Here is a 25,853-nt window from a genome sequence, read left to right as displayed (position 1 = left end):
GCTAAATATAAAACAAAGATACGATAAAAGTCATGGTGATCTAAGGGAAAGTGTATTACTTTTTACTTTGGCGAACTTTCCCTATGCCTCTTGTATCCTGAAGATACCATGACATACAGAAAGGTAAAAAAAACTTTAGGACAAAAAAGAACTGCAAAATCCAGTCTACTCTGTGGTTTAACATGAACATGTTAAACCAGAGAAATGCATGCCAGGCATCTGCAGAGATAAATTTTAAGATCTGATAGGTTGGTGTGTATGAAAAAAACATTTTGTCTTGTTTTATGATCTGGTATAATTTCCCCTGACAATATTTACCCATTACTGGTGACACCAAAGAGCTCAGCCCTGGCACCTTCACGTACATGAGCACATGGGGTTTTATGTGTCTTTCCATATATCTTTCTTACGGTTACTTGGTCTCCTTTTATCAAGATTGTTTCTATAGAAACAGAACAGTATCCGCAAGACATTTCCGTTCTAAGAAAGGAATATCTATCCCTCAAAAAAGTTCTTAATGCCAAGACTTGGCAAGAGACGGAAATATCTCAGAGTTTTTATGTGCCGAGTATTGAAATGAGCCACTTTCATATTCGTGGGCTCATTACCGCTGCAGACACAGATGTGCCCTCCTGTTGGAGGCTTACAGCTCTGCGGCTGGCATCAAACACACGCTAGGATAGGGTTTGGTTCAGCTGCCGCATTAAAAGCTTGCTCTAAGCACAATATCAGACAGCTTGGTGGATGGACCAGCTGAGGACTGTAGTTCAGTAACAGCTGGAAAATCACAGGCACCTCTGTGCTGGCACGGTATCAAAAGGTATTGAGAACTCTGAACTACTCAGAAGCAGTTACCATCCAATGGCCATAATAATTTTACTATTCAGGACTGTAAGGATTTGTATTTGTATGGAAACACTTTAGTTAAGTGTTTAATGTCTTGTTTCAAACATTAAAAAGTTAGTTCACCTGAGACGGTATTTCAGGTACAGGGACTGGCTGCTTCATTTGTTGCAGGCTCTGTTCTCTAACATGTGCATTGCATTTCTATGCTATAGTAGCTCAATTCCTCTGCTACTTTATTTGTATTGTTTAAAACAAAAAATAAAAAATGAGCCTTATTGATTAAACGTCTCCAAGGCTGGAGAGGATACACATTTATCAGTGAAGATGGTTAACCCTCCTAGCGTTCTAATTCTGTCCGTATTTTTTTTTTTTGCATGGAAATTTATTTTACATTGTAGGCTATAATTCTTAGGCATAAATTACCAAAAATTTTTTCAAGATTTCTTTGTATTGGACTCAATACAGATATTTTGTATTGAATCCAATACAAAATTATTTGAATTTCCCGCCAATCCTACCACCGGCACCGATGCATGCAGCAACGGGAAACCCCAGAGAACTTCTTTGCAGTTCATGGCTGAACTTCGAAGAGGAAGGACATGTCCCCAGGACCTGTGGGGACCAGGAGGATGCCAATGGAACAAAGTAAGCGAGTTTTTTTAAAGTTTAAAGCAACCTCGAGTGTGAGTGGGATTACCGATTTTAGCAAGTAAAATCCACCCCAAGTCACACTCGGGATTACTGCTAGGGGGGTTAATCCAGAAAACCTGGAATTGATCTGGTCAAGTATTCAAAAAAACTTGAAAGCTAGCAAATTAATTTGAAGAAATCCATTCCAGGTTTGCTGGGTCACCTAGCTCCACTGATAAAAGTGTATCCTCTTCATCCTCTCCAGCCTTGGAAAGCTTTAATAAATCAGGCCTAATGAGTTGCAAGAACTTTAAGTTTGGCTTTAGCAGGTGGATAAATCTGGTAACCCAGGTCCCTGAAATATTTATAGGACCAGGTCTAATCATACGAATCTAGATATATGTGTAAAGACATAAGCACAACATAATGAACATAGATTGTAAAGACAGTCTGGTTACCTGACTTTCTGATGCAGTCAAGAAATAAAAAGTAATGTTAAGTTTATTTCCCTACCCCAAACCATCAGTGCCATATAGCTGGACCATACCAAGTCAAATTAAAGTACTAAGTACTAATTTAAAAATACATTTCATTATTTTTTTAAGAAAACATAACTAAATATGTTTTTTTATTTCTTTAGCTTTAAATTTGAGGGAGGAAAAACACAAAAAAAACCATTAAAGAAAAAGTGCTACATGCCATGTTTTTTTATAAATTCCCTACGCTCGGCCCAAGCTCATTGAGGACAAATAACTCATTAATTCCAGCAGTGTTATAGTAAGTTTGTTCTGAACTAAGTCTTATAACCCAGCAGTAATAAAAAGCCCGGGGCTCTGAGCTTGATTTACCCAGTGGCTATCAATGGAAAGGAAAGAACATTTGTTTCAGCTGCAGTTTTCCTCTCACCTAGCTGACAGCCGGCATTCCAGAAGGGCTGTGGGTTGTAATTGCTGGAATCCACTCTGTAGGATGAAGGGTAGATGCGAGAGAGCTGGTGCTGGTTGAAACGAACAAACTGCGCTGGCTTCTGCTGGAGGATCTGATGTGCTTTTGTTTCGCTGAATGACGAAACCTGCCAGCTGCAAGAGACTGAAAAGAGAGAAATGCAAAATGGTTCATGATCACCAGTTTGGCAGAGTAAATAAAGTCTGGTACAAGGCGATGCCTTATGTTCTCAGTCCTTACCATAATACAGAAGGTGAAATATTACTATACTGCCAGTGATGTTATTACATTTACTATGGCAGAACAAAAATCTGAAACAGTTACTTGATCTTCTGCCCCCAATTCTTGTGTGGATGAACTTGGCTCACATAAGTGGTCTACAGAAGTCTTCCTATGCTTTGGGGTTTCCAGTTCACTAACCCAGCTATCGTTAGACACCAGACCAGTTAAACACACATATTCTACTAGATGCCAATAGTCTTTATGGTCTGAAACAAACCTGCATCTTCAAGTTAAAATTTACATCTACGTGAAGGACAAGAAAACAGAATGCTTTGGGGTACTTTACCAGAACAGGAACATTTTGTGTTAATCACAAAGCTTCCTTAGGCCTACATTTTGACACAACCCTTGAGCCATGATCGGGATACAGATATTGCTAATCATCATAACAAGGGCAGAGAGTAGCAGATTAAATTTAGAATACATGTATGAGAAAAAGAAGGTCATCTTGTAGAGTATAAGGAATGGGTAAAATGTCTGACAGGAAAGGTTTTGGCATACTGCCTTGTAGATTAAGTATCTTAGGAGAAAAGTCATTTAAAGAACTTTTATATATAACTGAAAGTCAGTATATTTCTTAGGGGCTGTTGAATATGTTTAACCAAATACACCTTTATATACTTTTCATGTAGAAATGGAGAACTAATATACAATTCAAGACATGAAATGCCTACAGATTTTAGTACAACAAATAAGCCTTGCAATGACTGCCACTTACCTTCTGTTTCCACATCGTGGACACCAACTGACTTTGTGTATTTTACCAAATCTGATAGCGCCCTGGAAAGCTTCATTGTCTTCTTTTGCCTGTTTATCCTAAGAAACAAATATAGCATTATCAATTGTCCAGCCTAAGGTTTGAATAAGCTGAAAAAAAGCTTTGTATGGACAAAAGATGATGTCTTTTTACCTGCTGTGATGCACAGATGCTCTGGCCAAGCTTCCCTGCCGCTCCAGACTATCATCGCCTTCTTCTAAACTTGAACATTTTTTAATGCGTCCACCTTTTTTCTAATAAAGGAAAAATAATTTGGATGAAATGTAGATTTCCTATTACTTGGGTTGCAAAACTTTCTTTTCAGCTAACAACACTAGAGAGCTAGAGGTTTTGAATCGGGAAACTTGTAACCCATTTAACCTCTAGTGCTAGGGATTGCGCACTAAGCTGATCATTCATTCATTGATCATCGAATTTACACCGGCCATTCTCGCTTACAATTTCGGTAAGAGAAACCGGATGAATTCACCGCGAGATCGAGTTTTAAAAACTCGCTTGCCCATCTCCAATCCTCACTATTGTACAGAGGATGAGGCAAACTATTATGTACTAAATATATATATATATATATATATATATATATATATGCTTCAATAGCTATGTCAACAATACATTTAATGCAACTTTCACAATATATATAATTCTTTTTCACCAAAAACTTTTTTGTTGTTTCTTTCACCACAAAAAACACAGTTCTCTGTTGTTCTCTATTTTGGTTTTAATTTAAGCAAGGGGTCAGGCCATCCTATTATAGTTTAAATATTTCCTCTTGGGTACATTCTCTCCTCTTTTTTTGAAATAATGACCAAAATTAAAAGTTACAATATTTCTTTTAGGTCTATTGGTAATGTTACATACATATAAAGTGCATGGCCACAAGAACAGTGCCTCAAAAATGACATATACTTTACATGACCAATAGACCCCATGGGAAATATATCTAACCTTCACCTTGTGTTTCGAAAAACTGCCCATTAAGGAATGACTATGACGCTTGTTGGGACTGGGTTCTTCTCCAGATTCAAGTTCTTCTTCTGTTTTACTCTGAAAGACAGATATCACAACATTTGTCAATATATGTGCAACATGGACCATCCTTAAAGAGGATATTAAAATTGAACAGCTATCACAATAATGCAGCTAGCAAATTTTCTATACAAAAACCTATTTCCAGGTATTATCCATTGGAGTTTACCATCTACACATAAAAACATGATGGTAGAAGGATTCCGTGTAACGAACATACATACCCAACACAGAAAGCGTGAATTAAAGCCAGAAACACAACAGTGCAAAATCAAACATGGCTGACCATTAGGTCGCTCTCTTTATGAAGTGGTTGTCCATGGTTGCAGTTATAAATTAACTGTATCTTACTGCATTTCTGAAAATAACTTTAGCAAGTCTACAATTAATACAAATGGAAAACTATCCCGCCATCTATCCCCTATTGCTGAAAACAAAACTATCATATTGGTATATGTTCTCTTCCACTAAGTATGTAATATAGGACACAAAGAAGAACATAGAATTTATTTAGTTTGGATATAACTTAGAATCTTTGGTGTCTGGGACAGAAACCTTGAGTGTGTGTGTAACACCATCTTACAATTGGGAATGCAAAGTTCAAAAAAAGGGTCTAAAGCTCACTGCACACTCAATTTTAACGATCATTAGAGATGTTTTCCAGCAACAATAGAGCCGCTGTGTTCTGTTGAGAGAGGAAGGGTAAGGATAAGCAAGAGATGGCCTGCTGTGTTCTCCCCATTAGAAACAGCACTAAATGATGTCAGGGCACAAATGTACAGATGATAGATTTTCACCCAACAGGGCAGGAACACCAAGATGACAATGTTCACCTTACTAACAAGATTTCCAGCACATTACTTTAAAGATTTACCAGACCAAAAATTATCATTAGAAAACAAACGATTACGATTGCACAATTATATTTAAACGATCGTATTTTGCATAATTCTGTACATGCTGTAATGATACGATCGTTCAAATATAAGCTACCAATAGTGTACACACGCTAGATACGATCGTTTGAACGATGCAGGAAGAGACATGTAAGGGAGAAAGTTTATTGCAGAAACATGCACGATCACTGAATGACTGTACACACGGTAGATAGTGAACGATCGTCAGCCAATCAGATCTGCTGTGAAGGTTGTTCATTTCCAACGACAATCCTCGTTCATCGGCGTCGTTGGTCACCTTTTTTGTGAACGATTGTCGGCCGGTTGGTCGTTCTCCATCGATAATTATTGGAAGTGTGTACGCAGCTTTGAGTTTTCCATGGAATCGAACAGTTGGGTAAAACTACACAACTATTATTAACAAGTAATTGGAATATTTCATCATTTAACTCCACTTTAGCATTCACAGTAATTAAAAACCACAGTGCACAGAGAAATAAACTATTTGACCGCAAAAATAAATCAAAGAGAAGAAGCATGATGATGAGAGGACACTTTGCAGAAACCTGTTTCTTGAACATTCTATAGATTTCCCTAAATGTTGGAAAGAATCACCCCCAGGACCATTGTGATTACAGGATTTGGACTGTTGGAACATTGCTAGTATGACCAAACATGCATGGGTGAAAAACGTATCACATGTTATAGATACTTTTTCTAATTCTTTTTATCTCTTTGGATGGACAGAGGTGGTCAGTTTAGTTACTGAGAGCATAGGTCACTATTTGGACCATCGTCTATGAGGGAACTTTTGTGGGATTTGGTTTACTGGATGACTATCTTGGACCTACAGGTATGACAGGTCTTCTCTTGAGTTTGAATTTGTTGCCACTTTACATTTTCATAACATGAGGTTATCTATTGTTAGAATCTATTTAGGTATGTTTATACTTTTTTTTTTTTTGCCATGAAGGGTTCAAGATATTCAGTTTATAAAGTCACAGGCAAGATTTTACATCTAACTAGTACATAACCAGATTGATTATTTTAGAATTGTCCACTGGAGTGCACTGTGGTTTTGTGGATTTCATGCTGCTGTTCTGTTTCATTGCTCCCTCTGTAAAGGGAAAAGTCCCTATATGGCAGGTGTGTTAAACTCACAGAAGGCCGAAATTAAAAACTTAGACCAAGTTGCGGGCCAAACTTGAAATTTATTGAAAAAACAATTAATCTCAATAGGAAGAAACAAGAACACATAAGAATAGCATGCAGTAATTATTATGCAGTGGACTGATCTAAATTATCAATCCACTGCATATTACTGCATGCACTTCTCATGTGTACTTGTTTCTTCTTCTTGAGATTAATTGTTTTACTTTGCCAGAGAATGCAATGTGAAACTAAATGAATAACTGCATTCATTTGGTTTCACATTGCATTCTCTGGCACAGTAAAACAATTAATGTAGCAATAGCTCTATGATAATCCCTGATAATATTAATCCTGATAATTCGCGATTATTGATCTTACCTGTCAGTATAAACTTTGCGGGGTCCACGCATAGATTGCTGTTCAATAGACATGAGTGATGCCACTACTACAATTCCCGGCATCACTTGCGTCTATAAAATGCGGGGCCATGCATAGGCTGGTGTAATTTCAACAAATATTTTTATTTTTAAGGTAACCTGTTAAAGAATCTCCCAGCTGCCATGTTTTACTTACTGCTTTTGCAGATACTAGCTGCTGTTTTTGCAATGAGAAAATAAAAAAATCAGGCAGGCAGTGAATATTATTAGGAAAATGTTTAGCAAATGCACCTCTATATTTATCTTATTACTGGTTCTTTTAAAGAATAACTGAACTTTCAATTTATTATAATTCTACCACATACATTCCAAGTAGGACAAAAGATGCAAAAATTCTGCTGGTATTTCTTTGTACAAATAGCACATATGTAGAAGCAGTGGTCTCTCCACAGAGGACTTGCATGGTTCTTGCTGGAAGTGTTGCTTTGCTGATTGCAGCACAATAGGTCTGACTCAGCAGGGGAGTTGATCTCTGCAGAGACAATTGCTTCTTCAAAGAAAGCAAGGAGATTTTTTGCAGCATGCTGACAGTAAACAAGGTTTTCTACTAAGAATGTGGCTGCTTTCTAAAGATAAACTATAAGATATTCATTTTGATGATCATGTAATGTATTTAGGTAATTCAACCTGTCTCTCTGGACAGAAGAGTGAAAGAGAGAGATAGGTGCAATGTGGTACATGGGGTGTTACATGGTGTCCGATAAACATTGCTTTCTATTCAATGGCTGATATTAATGTCTAACACTCTTACTATACATGCCTTGCAGTGCGTTACTATAATGCATTGCTGTCCATTTCGGTTTACTCCCCATCCAGTATAAAATTATTAATGTTAGAACAGACGGCAGTGCAGGTGTGTATGCATTATAGTCTGAACCTAAATTAGGTGATTTATTTTTTGCAGCCGGGAACAATGTTCTAATTAAGGGATTGTGTGCATGCATAGAGATATCTAATAGATGGAACTGAATTTTATGTAATAACTGGTTACACATATCTCTAGAACCCCACAGGTTCCTTTCCTGTTACAGCCATTTACTTTTTATTCCAAACTCTGCAACCAAAAACAAACCGAAGACTTGGCTAAATAGCTTTTCTACTTTACAATATTGTATTGAATTTGTATTTCAGCTGGATATTGCCATTAATATGACTATTAGCAGGTGCTAACACACAACATCCAAAATCAACACAGTCCAATCATCGGGCGGCCGTGTGCCAAAATTAGACTAAGCAACACTTGACTTCACTCATAAATCCCTTTTTAATCAAATATTTCAAGAGATGCTCTACCTCTATGTGGTCAATGCTTGGTTTCCATCAGGCAGGAGTGTGTTACACATTGCATATTGTTTTTAAACAAAGAATTATGAGCCTTTAGATCAATGCGTGCCAAGCTGGTCAAAGAGCTTAGTGCAGTGTGCCATGCTAACTAACTAAAATGTAAATTCTGCATCTTAATAACCAGCTCTTAAGTAGCTTAATTGCTAATGAGAAAGAGAGCAGGGAACATGGAAGTAGGTAGATGAGATGTCTGTTGTCTGATTGATAAAACCCGTGTGAGTATTTTATTGCATCAAGCTGCTTATTTGTGGGTCTCAAGCAATTTAAAGCGAGCTATTGCAATTAACTTTGTCTAGCGCTCTCTGTCTATATAGGAAGATCATTTTTTTTCCTGTTCTTGTACCAAGCACATTTTTGTCTGCTGGGAGTGGTAATTGCCAATTTAATGTGTTCCAATCTCAATGGCACAATGCTGGCTTGTTCTGAATATTTAATCGACTCTGTGTCATACATTCAAAATTTCATAGGGGTCTATTTATGGCATCATCATTAATGCCGTTCAGTAACATGGATGACTGTTGACAGTAAACCTGAAGTATGCAGGACCAACTTTTTATAGTATGCACTAGATTGGCATGTTTGTAGTTAACTCACCTTATGAACATTGAGTTATAACATGTAAAAGACAATCATTTAAACTGTTTTAAAGTAAAGCTGTGCTGTGTCTGTGTAAGGCATATCAACAGGTTCTCTTAATATTGGGCAAAAGGTCTCTAACATTCCCCCTCCTGCCCTACTCATGTACATCTTCTCAATGTTCCCAAGTCACTTTGTTCCTCTGCATTTGTATTTAGTGTTGGAGCTTGTACTAGAATGGAGACGTCACCCTCTTAACATAACAGAGTTCACGCCTGGCAGAAATTGGTAGGCTTTAAAGCCCATTATTTTAAACTGAAAGGGCCCTGTTACCAGTTGTTTATACTCATCTTCACATTGAGAGATCTTCACTTTTCATCCACTGATTGGAGGCAGGTTTGCATTACACAGCATCTTCTGCTTAGGTTATGGGGGAATGGATGGGTATTCATTATACGGGGTAATATAATCCTTGCATCCTTGCATTCTTTTAACAGAGTTTCAAAAAGCACCAGGACATGTATAAGGGTAACCATTCACAGGTGTTGGATTCATGCATAAGACATGGGTTTGGAATGCACCTCAAATGCAGGTTATGAAAATTCTATCTACTCTAATTGAGCATAGCTCATGTCGGTTAGGAAGCTGTGTTGACCCGCTTTGCATTGCTTTGTCTTTGGATGCAATAATTCCTGTTACGGTACGTTTGAACTCCCAGCAAAGCAGGTCAAATGCAGAGTACAGTTACTTTGATCTAAACATGTGGCTGGCATAACAGTAGTACTCAACCATGTAGTTTAAGCATGGTTGGCTCAGTGGTTAGCATTCCTGGGTTTGCTACCTTAGAATCATAGGCTTGAATCTTGGCCAGGACACTATCTGCAAGGAGAATTTATGTTATCAGAATGTTTTCATGGGTTTCCTTCAGGCACTATTTGCATCCCACATCACCCCCCCAAAAAAAAAAATTCAGTTAGGTTAAATAACTGCCCCCCAACATTGGCTGTGTTGACATTTATGATTAAGGTAAGGGCATTGGATTGTGAGGCCCTTTGAGGGACAGGTAATGACATTGTATGGACTTTGTAAAGCACTGTGTAATATGTTGGTGCTATATAAATAAAGGTAATAAACAACTAATGATATGAAAGGCTAAATAGAGGTTTTAAAATAACTCTGGAAGTGTTCAGAGGACAGGGTAATCTCTAAATAATAAAAAGACCAACAGGTTTTACTTTGCACATATCAAACAGATTTACCATAATGCCCAAATTGAATATATACCACACCAGAAGAAAACTGATAAAAGGAGTTATTTGGTACAGCGTACACACACACATACACCTAATTGCTACTACATGTTCCCCACTGAGTCCTGGAACCACTTCCACTTTCTCAGTAGACACCAGATCCCATTAAGCAGTGTGGGCATCTTGGCAGCCAATCAAGGGGTACCTGAATGGATTGTACTTATGTCTATGCATAACTTTCCTAGGGGTCAAAAAAACTACATAGGGCTGCTTGCAGTAAACTATACATTGCTCCTAATATTAGCAAACAGTGATTGTAGGTAACGTGAAATACAGCAGTCTAAAGATATGATCTAAGTACCTACCAACAGCCCTTAAGGTATAAGTACTCTTTACATTTAAGAACTCCTTTAATATCAGAACATGAATGACATTGATTTGGGCTGCAGGCACACTGTGATGATTATTTCAATTTAAGGAAGATTTGCCAAAACATTCCTAGAGAAGTCGATGATAATCTATAATTCATGGGAGCTCTTTGCTGCCATATATCAATAAAGAATATGTTGTAAGTGAAATGATAAATAATGAACCATAAACATCAGACTTGGGTTAAATGTCTTCACTTGACAAATCTGCCTGGAAGATGCCCAGAATAAAATCTGAACAAATGCAATGTTCATTTCTAATACTTATTTTAAATATAAAATTGTATTGTCTCTGAAGTTTAAATAGATGTGGGTAATACCAACCAGAAAAAACACACCTACTGTATAATCAAATACAACATCTTAGATCAATCCACTGACATGTTTATTTCCTTACATTTTTTCTGACCATTTAAGCTCTTCTAATGGGGAGAAAAGATTTGATTTTTTTTAAGATGTCTAATGATTAAGTGATTATTACTTTTACTGTTAAGAAAATGAAATGTTCTCATTACCAACATACAAAGCTTTGGTCCTGCTATATCATTAGTACCAGACTCAACCAGCCTGCAACTTTAACATGCCTTTGGACGTCTGCAAAAGCTTTTCAAGGCTTTCTTTGTTCTCCACTACCCCAGGATGACCAGGGAATGCCCCAGACACAGCAGAGAATCATGTATTGATGTACAATAGTATTGCAACTCAATGGGGTAACAACATCGAAGAGCTACCATTTCACTGACTGCCATAAAATATATTTGTATGCATGTTGATGTGTCTAGTAGTGCTCACTCTGTTGTGATCATGTCCTTTGTTGACAGAATCAGTATCGGAGAAACTGAAGTTGTCAATGCTGATTGATTTATTTACAAAGCAATAAAGCAAATATAATTATACCAGCTCCTAATGTCACCAGTCTTTGGTATGAGAACTATAGGCAACACATAACTACTGCAACATCTGTCATAGCATCTTTGAAGAAGCCAATTGTGCTTAAAATTAAACTTTTATTTTAAATAATTGCCTCTTGGAACCAGGAAGGAATTTTTCCCCCCTGTTGGAGCAAATTGTACCAGGGGGTTTTGCCTTTCCTCTGGAATCTATGTCCATAGGGTTTTATATCCGGGGTATGTTTATTTCCCTAGTGTTTGAACTTGGTGGATCTTTTTTCAACCTGTCATACTGTCTAACTATGTAAATGCTGCTGAGCCCAAGCTATGCATACTAACGTATATATAAATATTCTGAACAAGCGGTAAAAAAACACATTTAAACACAGCTTCATGTATTTTTAGATGCTTCAGAGCACAGTTTCCCAACTAGAGTTTCCTTGAGCAGGTTCCTTGAGCAATTTGTGATTCTCAGTTAAGTTTAACCAATACCAATGATTCTTCCCACTAGCCAGCAATGTTAGGATGCCTTCCTCCTACTGATCACCACGTTAAGGAATGGTTAGCTGTAGATATAGTGATTATAAAAGTGGTTCCCTAAAGACTTGAATGTTATTTTAGGGGATCCTCATGTATGAAGGTTGGGAACCCCTCAATCACAGACCTCATGCCTCACTACTCCCTGCTGACTCAATAGAACACACCAGTATATACAATGATCATCGGTCACCCAAAAAGATTCCCCAATTATCCTTTCTAGCACTTTGAGTGTCTGTACCTAATCTATTAGAGAGCAGGTGCACTCCGAATCTAGAGTGTTTGGTGGGAACTTTAAGGATCTTTAGGAAGGCGTAACTTCACTATAAACATAGCTAAATTGCTCCTCTGGTAAACTATAAAATATAGTAATATAATCAGCCTCCCTTTAGTCTTAAACAGACTTTGACTTTGTAAAAGCAATTTAGTACATAAAAGTGTTTTTTCTGGGAACATATTTGGAATTTAATTTTAGTTATTAGCTTAAAGTTTTGATGTAACATTCTGATTTCATTAAAGCTCAATTAAACCTGTAATTTTAATTATCTTTTAATAGAGAATATGGAGTTAAGCTGCATAGAAAGCAAATATTTTGTAAATGTTTTCTTGTGTTCTTGCTTTTTTTTTTTTTTTTTTTTTTTTTTTTTTTTAAATAAACCACCCCTGTAACATGCTGAAGACCTGGCGTTGTACCAGATTTAGCTACCTTGTTGGATTTTGTTACCTCCAGTGCTGAAATCCAACAGTGCTGCCTAATCTTACCCCTTAAGACCCCTTGGTGCCTATAACCCCTTCTTTCTAGGCCACTAACTTTACCAATTCCACCCCTGCCCACTGACTAAACTAAAGCCCTCCTGCCTGGTGCACAACTTGATCCTCTTGCCCTGTGGCTAACACCAACCAACCCCCAACCAGTGAATAACTTTAACCTCCCATTCCTAATGCCCAATTTACCTAGAATCTAACCCCTAACCTTAACAATTTAATGGGTAGAAAAACCCAACTGGAACAACTGGACTTCTCCTTTCACAGTGCACCAATCAACAATGCTACTCAAGGAGTGAGAGTTTTTAATTGGAGCAATGTGGTGGATGTGTCTGCTTGATAGAAGAAGTTTGGTGCTCTAGTGTGCTGCTTGCACAGGTATCATATAATAGCAATGTAATAATTACCACCTAGGTTGTCCTCTTGGTCCCCAGGTGGTATTTACCTCTCTGAATGAGCTGTGGCATTTCACTCCTTATGCTTAGCTCATTCAGTCATACCACATCTGCAGCTTATCTTTCCTATCTTACAGCCTTTTTGAAGGAAAAGCACAAGTGTCTGTGCCTGTGTCCAGTTCCCGGAAGATACTTTACCTGGTTAATTGCTTTGAGCCAACCTATACATTCAAAGTGCATTTTATTCTACAACATAATAGCTTTCCCTTCAAAGGGGTTAATTTGCACTATCTGGTAATGAATTTAAATAGAGGGGGAGTTGTTTTTCCTCTCCTATGGTGACATATTCCTCCATTAAATATAGTAAGCATTGAGCCCTTAGGTCAAATTTGTTTAACTATTAGCTTAAAATAAATAAAAACTTAGGGCTCTTTTCACACTTTTAACAGACTTGCACGTGTTGTCCATGCCTGGGCATTTGTATTCACCTCCAGGCACTGGACTGCAACTCAACTGCAGCCACATGCAAATGTATGTACAAACTGATTCCAACCCCTTCCCTATAGTTAAATAGGACCAGTCGGGTAATGATGCAGAACACCGGTGTACTGTGGTGGACCACAAGTCTGAAATGGGTCTAATGCACCCACTATATCTAAGGACTATTAAGGAAATATTTGTTCTTGGAATTAGATACACGTTATATTGGTGGTTTAGTCTCTGACTAACTAGTAGAAAGTTGTTTGGGGATCTTCTTGAGTTGGCACTTCCAATCAAGTTTTATGAATATTTTAGTACTACAGAAGCATACAGCTAAAGAACAGAGCAAAGTGCAAAGAAATCCCCAGCAATCAGCAAGCAATCAGATTTGTATTGATCTGACTGTAAGAGTTAAGTAGTTTGTACAATCTCATTGCCTTACTGAGGCAGCTATCATATTCTTTTTGCTTAAAACCTTTTCTTTGTGATACCCATTGATTACAAATACAACAAACTTGCTGGCATTTTACCTTCAGAAAACTAATTTGGGAATTAAAGAAAATCTTCTCCATAGCAGATCTTACTTCTGACTTACTTCTGAAGATTAAAATGTGCACTGGTTCCAAAGCTTCAATTAGACAGTTTGTACTTGAGACAGAGAGCGGCAAAATCTTTGGTCTGGTGATTCATTAAATCACAGGCATCTGTTTCGACTTTATCTCACTTTATCCTGCCTTTAAAGAGCAAAGCAAATCTCCCACCCAGATGTTTTATAATTGTGCACAAACTTTATATTGTGCTGGGGGAGAAGAGTTCTAGTTTGGGTCTAGTATTGGGGGGAAGTGCTGCTTTAGGCAGAATGGCAGATAACATGTCATTTTTCTTTCGATGTGAAATTCTGCTTAGCATGTACTGTGGAAGAACATCAACAAACTGCAAAGGTCATCCCTGTGTTTTTGCCTAAATGTTACCCCAGTGCCAGAAATTGTGTGGGGCAACATTTTGCCATGCAAAGCAGCCTAATTTTTACAATATACAATTTCTAATCTAAGGGTCCATTTCACACCACATTCTTTGAGCTCTACATAGCTCACTGCAGGTCTAGTGCAATAATAGTCTGAAAACCATTGCTTCTAATAGGCTCAGTGTACACCAACATATTAGTCTGTACATTTTTGCAGACTTCGACTCCTGGTACCCAATAATTGTCTTTAACGCCACCTCCATGGCCCCCGATTATAATGCACACCAATGCATCAGAGCATGTATTAAGGTAAAAAAAATAATTTCTGCTGCAGAAAAAAATCCACATTAATGTAGCACGTAAAAATATGCACGCGGTCCTAAATGTGTTTAGTGTATGTCAACATAAATGCAAATGAACCGGCATTAGTGTTCTCAGATTCTCAAATAGCCAACTCTAAAAGTTAGAGGCCCACTTGGTGGCCAATAATGGACATGTATCTCAGGCAGGCTCATATGTGTCTATAAAAGTTACCATGCAATGATTTGAGTTCTGAGCATTAGTGCAACAAAGTCTGGTCTAAAAGTTTTTCTTTGTGGCAATTCTGTTCTTCTGGACTGCTTTCTGGAACTTGTGAACTAGTTGCCTCCTTCCCTAAGTCAAACCTCATCTGTCTAGAAGTTAGGCTGTTGCTTAGCTAGGCCTTTGTCTATCAATCAATTTTATTGCATACTCAAACTTCAACAGTAGCTAAGCAGGCAAACATAACTGCCATGACTATGGAACTTCACGTGGCAAAACTATTCCCTGTTTGCAGGGATCCCTTTAATTCCGCTACTCTGGGGGGGGGGGGCACTGGCAACATATGTATGGTATCATGATGTAGTAGTTTAGCAGGAGATAAAAAAGGAAAGATATATATTTTTATTGCGTTAAATAAACAGCATAAAGAATGTTATTTCTGCATTTGCCTGAAGATGCATTTTAATGGGGAGTTTTCACTGTCTTTAAAATATGTTCCCTCTGAATTTTATTTTCCAGATGCAGAGTTTGATGCACTTCGGTGATGTTCTATTCTGTAGAAGCATCTCAATAACTACTGTGTGAATCTGATGTTCCAGCCGGTGTGGGTAATTCAGTGGCACGCTATGTGCCCAATATTCCTCCAGCTGGACAGCACACCAACAAGCTAAATTATTAAGAGCACTGCATAATGTGATAATCTCTCCAGAGCCCGATAGCAATTAAATGGCAAAAATAGAAGACTCAAACCCAAGCAACTCTACTAGCTCATGCTGCAGCTCTGCATTAACATCCTCCTCACTGGACAGATCCTGACTAGATCTCGATCACTCATAGAAGTGTGTAATCGATATATAAGCTATTGTGTGAGAATTTCACCACCTCATAGATTGTAAGCTCTTTGGGGCAGGGTCCTCTTCTCCTCCTGTGTCACTGTCTGTCATTTGTAGCCCTATTTATTGTACAGCACTGTGTATTATGTTGGCACTATATAAATCTTGTTTAATAAATAATAATAAATGATGTTAACCCATCCTCATTATTGCTAGTGGACATCTACCTGAAATTTATCCAGATCTAGTTTTGAAACGTTTGGAATGAAGCCATAAGCTGTCGACAGCAAAAATGCTGTGGGCAATGCATCTCATTTTCAGCTCATTTCCAGTGCTAAAACTCCTTAGAGTAAATTTCTAGTACATGTGAGGATATTATCAGGGACGAGGACACATCTGCAAGCTTAGATATAAAAGGTACTAAAATGTTATATCTGCACCTGAAGCCACTTACGAATATAAGACAAATAACAGCATGTACAGCGCTGCGTAATATGTTGGCGCTATATAAATCCTGTTTAATAATAATAATAATAAAAGATACTAGTTTTCAGTACATATAAACTAACTTAACAACATTGGATTTACATTTTCACTTTTACAGTTCCATCCTTATCTGCATCTCAGTATTACTAATCTGCTACAAAGTTTTGCTGCCACTTTCTGTCTACATGTGTTTAAACAATAGCTGCAAAGGATTTTGTGGGTAGTATTGATGATGGTAGCAATCGTGGCTGTGCTATATGCAGAAAAGCTGTCTGGTGTGACAGGGTGACAATGTAGAGCATTGCAGAAGAAATTCCTGCGTAAGGACCACTTTGAAAGATCCACAATCTGTCAGGTGTTTATTGCAGAAAGGACAGGTGACATCCCTTCTGTAATAAATGTTCTTACCTGCCTGATCCCCGCCATGCTCTCAAATATTACTGCACATATGTGCATCTTACCTGGTGGATTTATGAAGGACTGTGCAGAGATGACAGGTGAACTTTACTATAGTTGATAACACAATGGGTTTCCACTTGCTTGTCCCTTCCCTACAGTGCTTGTTTGTCTACTTTTCACTGGAAATTATCAAAAAGATCATTTTTTGCAACAAAGGTCTGACACCTGTACAGGGCAGAAGGGCTTTTTTTTTTTACACAAAGGGGTTGATTTACTAAAGGAGTATAAGCTGTTAATTTAGCCAGGGAATTTTTCCCTTGCAAGGGATATTTCCCTTAGCTTACAGATGTAAGATACACAGTGCCTTACATAGCATTCAATATAAAACCAAACACTGCACAGAAAGTAATAACTGATGTCCTCACTATATACGTCGATATGCAGTGCATTGCTACCACTTACTTCTGCATACACTTCTGTCCATGTCTATGTGTACTGTACAAAAGTACTGTTATCCTTTTCCAATTTTTTTTCAGTAGCTAGGGGCTACTGCACTTGCAAATAACATATGCTCATATTGATTTGCTATATGAACCTGTAAGTTTATATTGTTGAATGATAGATGGCATCACAAAGTTGTCATCATAAAGCATTGTGTCTTCTTTAACAGCGTAGCCTTTATTATAGCATTTATTTTATGAAGCTTTTTAGTGATGTAAAATTAGATTATTGCAGAAAAAAAATTCTTATTACTGCCTGTGCAGTGAGTACAGGATATAACACTTTCAAGAACATGACTGTACAACTGACCTATCTGGCCTAATAGAATGTGCAAATTGATGTGGCTAACACCAAATTTGTGCACTGTAAATGGGTAGAGAGGAGATAACCCTGGGGGTTACGTTTCCCTGCATGGCACAATCATGTGGAACTGTGCTCATCACACTTCATTAGATATATGATGGAAATAATGTCACTTTCATTATCCATGTGCTATAACCCTCTCTTGGTACTAAGCATACAGTCAAACAGTGAGGGTTAGAGAGCGTTACCTTGATCTATACCTATATGTACTTGATCTGAATAAAAAGAAAATTAAAAGGCAAGATATAGGAGCACAATAGAGGAATACAAGTGTATAAGGGTTGCAATGATTTAGTAGTCTTTGGCTTTTTTGGCATTTTCACAAGTTTTGACATCGCACATCTATAGGCTTATATGATAAGCTTCAATGTGCAGAATGTGAAAGTATGATTTCAAAAGCAAATTAGTCATGATAGTGTGAATAATTGGTATACCATTTAGAATGGAAGATGATGGTTTTAAAGATTCATTGTGTATTTAGGTCTGCACAGTTACAGGACTTTTAGGGCAGGTTCAGGCCTGAAATGGGATCAAGAGATCCCACATGGCTCCCAGCAGCTAGCCATTTACACCATAGCGCAGCGTAGTAAGCACTACTTAATACTTAATACTAATCATTGCTGCCCAAATTCTTTTTTAATTGGGCTGCCAGGGGTGGATGCTACATAAAATGTCACCCTTGAAGAAGCGGTTCACCAGCATGAGGAACAAGTACCCTCACCACAAATTCAGTGCTAATTTGAACATAGCCCTAATGATGTTGTTACCAGATTGAGGACAATTGCTCACTGCTATTGCTGGTTCTGCTTACCTCTGTTTAGTTTGCAGACAGTTCACCTAAATTGTACCCAATGTTTGGGGTTTTTTTTAGCAATCAAATTTGAATCTCAATAAAGTCAAGGACCAATATAGCCTGCAGTTCAGAGAATACCATTCCAGTACTTACATTTAGTTATTTTTAAATTTACACTTAATGATGGTTTAATGAGTACATAATTGAGTTAGATGCATGTTTTTATATTTGCCTCGAGTCTAGCTCCAATTATCATCAAACGATTGAGCAAATAAAATTGAGAATTCTCTTCATCTTCTTTATAAATGTGAAGAAATAATTTTGCAGCTTCATTACCATGTCAAGGACCATTATAGGCTACAGTTCAGACAATACGACTGTGGACCTTTAACAGCCTGTCATCGTCGGCCAGATGGTTTGTTTGAGCCATACAGTGTATCAGACATTTACTGTAATGGAATTCAAATTTGGCTATCAAATCAACCCAAAAATTGCGGTCAATTCAGGTGAACTGTTGGTGAACTCGACCAACACCAGTGATGAGTAGGGATGAGCAAGAGAGATTTTAAAATTCGATCTCGTGGCGAATTGGGCCATTCTCGCTTACCGAACATGTAAGCGAGAATGGCCTGTGTAAATTCGGCCATCGAGATTGAATTTTTTGGGACCTGCAAGAGCAATTAGGGGAGCAGAGCTGACAGCTCCACTCCCCCCATTGCTCCTGCAGCCCTGTAGTATGTGTTCTTGGATAGAGATTCACTATCCAAGAACACAGGAGTACCGCGGTTGTGCTCATCATGAATGAATGCAGCCGTGGGAATCATCCTGTGAGTATTTCCTCGATCTTCCGATGGGTCCGCTTAATCGGTTCGCCAAAATTTTGCGGATCCATCGAAAGATCAAGGAGATTTTCACGAGAATGGCAGAGGCATTCTCGCTCATCCCTAGTGGTGGGCAATTATTTATTGTTCTGAGCAGATTCCAGCATTTCATAAGCCCAAACCAGGGGGCCTTTTGGGATTGCTAAGTGTGTTGTTTTTTTCCTTCATGAGAAATACAAATTGGTACTGGACACTAATACTTAACCTGGTGCATTTTTCTCATATCTTTGACCTCTTTGGGCCAAAAACTATGGTGATGAGCCCTGCTTGTCACATCTTGTTTGTAAGAGTTAAAAAAAGCCAGGTCAGCGAGTGCACTTTTCACTATTGCAGGTAAACAATAAAGACTGGTGAAGGTCCCACTCCCATCTCGCTGACTGGTGGATGAAAGAACAGTCCTACAAATGAAGTCATCCTTGAGTTCTATTCTCCTTCCACTCGCAATCATGTGGAAAACAAAAAAGTCACATTGACCCTTCTTCTCCCAGCGCTGCTGGGACAAGAACCAGATACCAACACATTCCGGTAGATACATTTAGTTATTTTTAAATTTACATTTAATGATGGTTTAATGAGTACATAATTGGGTTAGATGCGTGTTTTTATATCTGCCTCGAATCTAGCTTCAAATTATCATCAAACAATGGAGCAAAATAAAATTGAGCATTCTTTTCTCTTCAACTTCTTCATAAATGTGAAGGAATAATTTTGCAGCTTCATTAACATGCCTGTTAATTAATAAGCAAATGACCATGTAATTTGGAGGCTGCTGAGAAGAGATAGAGTGTGTGTGGGCAGTAACGATGGAGGGCTTCACATATCACTGCACTCTAATCAGCCTTCACGAGCATGGGCCATGCTGAATTTGTGTGGACAATATGGGCAGACACAATATATTTATCATGATTAGGAAAAAAAAAAAAGACAAAGGCAGCCGTTAGCACTGTAAGCCAAATTAGCTAAATTAGCTATAAACTTTCTCAGCTACAAGTCTCATTATATCTGCAGATTGACGGTAATTGCCAAGTGCTCTTCTGCATCCTCTGTTCCTTTTGAAAAGTAGCCAATGAACGTATGATTGGCTTGCTTAACAACTGACAATAACCAAAATTCCAGGCAAGAATAAGTGTAATGTGGCCAGCAAAAGACTCTCAATTATAAATACAGCAGCTTTTCACTGCTTAGTTTTTAAAGAACTATTTAATACATTTTCTGAACAAAAAAGATTCACAATATCTATTCAGTATGCTAAAAATAATTAAAAAAAAGCAGTAACACATGACACCCATACCAAATTCTTTTTCATATATTTGAAAAAAATAATCACTTTCCATATAATGACTAATGGCTGCATTATATCCAGAGCATTGGCCACTATAATTGTAAGAACCCGAGTTCGAACACTAGGCAGATATAGACGGACATTGATGCAACTCCATATTCATTATTATAACTTTTGATATAAATTTATTGGTAGGCAAGACACTTTATCATTACCATGAGACTCCAATAGGGTGGGTTGCATACCAAGAATCATTGGATTTATGTGTGGTGTAACCTGTACAAAAGTCATTCTTACCAGAGATCTTTCAACGGCAGACCCAGAGTTGCATTTCTGCAAAAACAATGATACATCATTAGAAAACATTATTATTGTTAGTATACAGCATAAATTATCATAGTCCATCGACAATGGAAAAATTATACATCATATAGTTTGATCTTCATTAAAAATATATATATGTTTAAAAGCTGTGGTGGGTTTTAAAGCTTGAATTCGGGAAATACAATTTTGGTTTCATAGAAAAACTAGGCAATGGTTGATGGGTCATAAAATTCTGTTACTCCCTATTCAAGCATCCAGTAGCAGAGATAGCAGCAAATTATAAAAAGCAAAGATTTGAAAATTGCAAGCAATGTGGCTCAATAAGTATGGAACAATGAAAGCTGGCATTGCTCATTTGGTTTTAAAAGGTGCAAGCACAGCAAATTAGTTATGTGGAACCTGGCTTTAATATATTCAGAGATTCTCTACTTCGACTCTAATAGTTCTTGTTCTAGGCAAGAAAATCATTAGCCAAAATGACAATTTTACTTACTCCAAACCTGTTTTTGGTGATCACAGGAAGAATAAAGTAACATGCAATAGAGCCAATTTAATAAAAAAATTTAGGCTGCTCACATTAGTTTAGTTAATGTGGCGATTGTTCACTCTGCAAAGATTATCCAATCCAATGCAAAGAAACAGGATTTTCCCTTGCACATAATTTGATGTTTGAAGTCATCAAAGCGTCATCTCATTTTCTAAACTAAATGAAATATCCTATTCAAGGGGATTAATCAGCAGTTTAAGTGAATGATCAGTACTCCTTTAGTGGATTAACCCTATTTAAAGAACTAGCATTTTTAGGACAAAGGCAGCAAATGCATCCTATATATTTTTTCAGTGCAGGTTTAATTTAAATATATTAAAACTACAGGTATGTATCTTGTTATTCTATATCTAACAAGCGGTCTTTTCTCCAAAATGCAGAGAATTCAATAAGTGGGACCAGACATATGCCTACGCTCCCACTCACACCAGATGTGCTGGCTCTTTTTTGCACAGATGTATTTATTTTCTGTTATTATTAGTAAAGCACTTTCTTTTCTGATGAGGACCTGTCAAGATATGTCAAGATATGTGTCCCCATTGCTTGTTCTGTGACAATTGTCACTGGGGAGAATATAAAGAGATTTTTTCCATTAAACAGTTGTCTAAAACTAAAACACAAGTACAGGGGTGGCAATAGGTGACAATTCGAAAGAATGGAGATCATACTAATTTTTGAATTTCCATGGATCCTTAATGTCTCTAGAAAGGGAAGTCTTCCCTACAGCAACAAAAATCAAAGAGGTTTAAAAGAAAGTTTAATCTGGAGACTGTTAAGCAGGTTCTCTCGAAGTGTTATGATAAAGAATACAGTAGTTCTAAAACCTGCCCTCATGTCCCATCAACAATGAATGTCTACGGCCACAAGGAGTCAAATGGTTTAACTACCAACACATATCTAAAAATTATCAATCAAGGATGGATTTGGGAGTCACTATGGTAAAGGTTAAAAAAATTTATGGAAGAGAGGCCAAACCATTAAGCCCACATTAAGCCTTTGCTCTCATGGTAGGTTTGGAGATTTGGGGATTTTGAATTACAATTTCTGTCTCAAGCCATCAAAAAACTAGATCAAATTCTGCAACCAATGGAGGTTTCCATTTCCCAGCAAACATGAAAAATTTTTTTTCAAGTGGAGTACTTTCAAAGTAACGGTAGGTCCCCTGCCAGCTAACTGGGACACTGGGGAATTCTTCATGATGTTCATCTTCAGCACAAGTACTTCTGTTTAGGAAGGAAATACAATATATTGTATAGCAAACAGAGCTGGAAGCAACATTACAAATATAAAGGTAAATATTCTGAGAGATTTTTACTTTTTGGAGAAATTTCACATTCAATTTGTGATTTTGTGAGCTTGGTGAACGTGTCTAACAGAAGGATCTCAGAGGATCGATTTTATAACATATCAATCAATGTCATTTCTCCCAAGAAACAAAGAAAGGACAAGTACAATAAAAAAAATGTTTTTCCCAGATCATTTACTTAGACTTATATTTGTGAATGTTGCCATCCAGCTTGCAATAGAATCATAAAAACATGTTCCAGCATTTAAAGCAGACCTCTACACAAATTGCAACAACCTTGCTAAGCTGGATAAATAAAATGTAATAGAAGGCAATAAAAACCTACTATATTTCATGTGACCAGGACATTGTAGATTCAGCCAATCTAATGCCTAATCATCTTTTTACTGAAATGATCATTTGCCTACGTTTTCAATTAGGTGAACAGCACTTGAGGAAAACTGTATCAGCATTTTGTCTTGGAGTCAAATATTCCAGCCCTTCTTTTACTCTTAATTTACTCAACACAGCAAGATAAAGCTTGAAAGAAAACCTGTCATAAGGTGGCTAACCTTCCGAAATTGCTGTTGCCCGGATGTTATACCAATCCATTGATCAAAATTAGTAGCCCTTATCTGCATTCTCGCTCCAAGGTAGGGATGTAAAATATCAATATGATAGCCAGGAAAGGCCAATATTGGTAGTCTACATGTATTCTCATGACAGGTTTCCTTTACATAAAATGTTGAGGATATTTCTGCTTTAAATATGTCATAATTACTAGTATGTTATATCTAGATTACAGTTCCTTTAAATATCATGGAACAGATTCTGCCACATAGATTTACCAGATTGAAAAAGAATAAACTGAAAACCAAAGCACCTTTTTTGACTCTTTTTGGCTGCGTTTCCCGGTGGGTGGTAGTGTGGTGACAGTAAAATTGTTAGGGTCTTCACAGTCTCGGATTTTCGATTCCTTCATCAAGGAGTCAAGTCTCTTCTTAGCTATGTTTTCCACTTGCTTCCTATTGGTGGAAGCCTATAGATATGTAAACATATGGGTGAAATTTGGCCAAAGCCCATTTAAAAGAAATAAAACTTGAAAATGTAGGCATATACAATGGATATATCCCATTTTGTTCACCATTCATTTATCAATGAGCTAGGAACTGGATGATGGCATTAGTACCTAGGTCATAGATATTTTATCGATTTGGGGTGCAAAATGGTTGTTTGCATTGTCTAAGGACAATCCGCATACAATGCATTACATTCCGTAAACACACACCGATACTAGATGGGCATTCAATTAAAAACACTGGACCGGTAATGGTGCATGCATTATTATTACAGTCACAGGCAAGGATTCTGAGGAAGGAGAGGAGGCAGTTACAGATTTGTCATAGCCATGGAAAATGCAATGTCTTTACTGAAAGACTGTTAATGAATTTGCTGGATGAAACGTCTGCAAATATTAATTTAATAGGGACTTCATAGGAAAATGAGAGAGGCTCATGCATTTTTAAAAAGATTTCAAGTCATATTGTCTAGACAGGAGAACTTTTAAGCAAAAATTGAAATACTTCTCTTTCTTGTGTAGCTTAATAGGAAATAATTAGATAGCTTGATGTAAGGCTTATTATAAAACTACCGCCTAAAGTAGTTGCTTTAGTTCCATCTACTGACCAATTAAAATAATATGAGCTAGATCTTATAACTGTATGTTTAATCTAAATTATCTGCTTTCAAAATAGAAGAGTGATCTAATAATGATCTAATAGGGTGAAATATTGATGCCATTTTGGGAAATTTCATTTTATTCAATTACAATGATTAAAAAAATTAAAATATAATTATTTTCCAATTTGGAAATGCTTGATGTGCCAAGTTTCCAGACAAACTTTTGGACATTATTATAGTGGGAAAGGTCTGCTATTATTGCTGCCCCTTCCAGTGATACCGTCACACACAGGTTGTCACCAAGAAGGGGACATTGCCAAAATGCAGAAAAATCTGATACAGAATTTTGATCTTCTCCACTTAATAAAGGAACATTACAGGGGGGACAATTCCTAAAAAGCATTTTAACACTAAAGCCCTGTACAAATGCTAGCTTTTCACCACTAGAGACTACTATTTGTATTAATTTTGGGTAAAAAAACTCCAATCATATACAAAAGACACAAATAAATGCAGTTCTGTATTCTGTATAAGTTTCATCTGTGTATTTACTGGAGTGTATTGAACTTGTGTGTCAAGTAGTCATTGGGAATGGAATATAAAAAGCTTGAACAGTTGTATAGCTGTTTTAACCCAGCTGCTGTGATCATAGCACACCCATGTACAACCAAGGGGTGCATATCAAATTTTGTGAATACAGTTAAAAGTCATAGGATTTTTCTTTGTAGCATTCAAAGTGTAGCAAGATCTCAGGACCAATGCAAAAAATAGGTGTAGGTCTAGACCTTTCGAACAATTAAAGTTGTCATTGCTAGTCAGTGCATCATCATGATCAGCAAGAATTTTCAAAGCTTTTGAGTTGTTTCCTGTAGCCTTTAAATCTGCAGGTCCCTGGTATTTTTGCCATTAAGGAAATAGTGGTAATAGACTTTACGTTCTTGGTATCAATGGGGTAGGAGAAACTAAGCTGGTTTGTTTGTTAACTGAACTTTAATTGTGAAATGAACTTTAATTGGCTTCTGACTGTTACAGGGGTACCTTTAAAGCATCTAGGGGTAGCTCTTATGCCAAATAAGGGATCCTTCCTATTATAGGTTTTGTTTTCCATAGAAACAAAATAGGAAAAAACAATTCCATACATCAAAAAAGCAGTAAAAAAGAGAAAAACCCCACCAAAAAGCACCCATCAGATCAATAACAAGTTGCGGGTGCAGTGGGTGATCAGACACCAAACCAATCAATGCCTCTGCTGTGGACATGCTGTGACTGCATATGTGTTGCATATATGATGCCTATGTAGAATTTCTGCTCATAAGAGCCCATTGGGGGATTTTTT

The 25,853-nt window shown here is 37.3% G+C and overlaps 1 protein-coding gene across 8 annotated transcripts in view; it reads right to left on the bottom strand.

Annotated features, from left to right (window-relative positions):
• Positions 1-25,853, bottom strand: part of PLCH2 (phospholipase C eta 2) — a 421,543-nt gene that overhangs the window by 38,433 nt on the left and 357,257 nt on the right. For all 8 annotated transcript variants that reach the window (XM_072427173.1, XM_072427172.1, XM_072427175.1 and 5 more), the window contains 6 exons: positions 23,721-23,876; positions 20,979-21,014; positions 4,433-4,525; positions 3,614-3,714; positions 3,422-3,519; positions 2,383-2,565 (listed from right to left, as the gene is read on the bottom strand). In XM_072427173.1, the coding sequence (XP_072283274.1) occupies positions 2,383-2,565; positions 3,422-3,519; positions 3,614-3,714; positions 4,433-4,525; positions 20,979-21,014; positions 23,721-23,876 (667 nt within the window). The remainder of the gene's footprint in view (positions 1-2,382; positions 2,566-3,421; positions 3,520-3,613; positions 3,715-4,432; positions 4,526-20,978; positions 21,015-23,720; positions 23,877-25,853) is intronic.

The sequence above is a fragment of the Pyxicephalus adspersus genome, chromosome 11, assembly GCF_032062135.1.
Source record: "Pyxicephalus adspersus chromosome 11, UCB_Pads_2.0, whole genome shotgun sequence".
NCBI lineage: Eukaryota > Metazoa > Chordata > Amphibia > Anura > Pyxicephalidae > Pyxicephalus > Pyxicephalus adspersus.
This window is presented reverse-complemented; position numbering and strand designations above follow the sequence as displayed.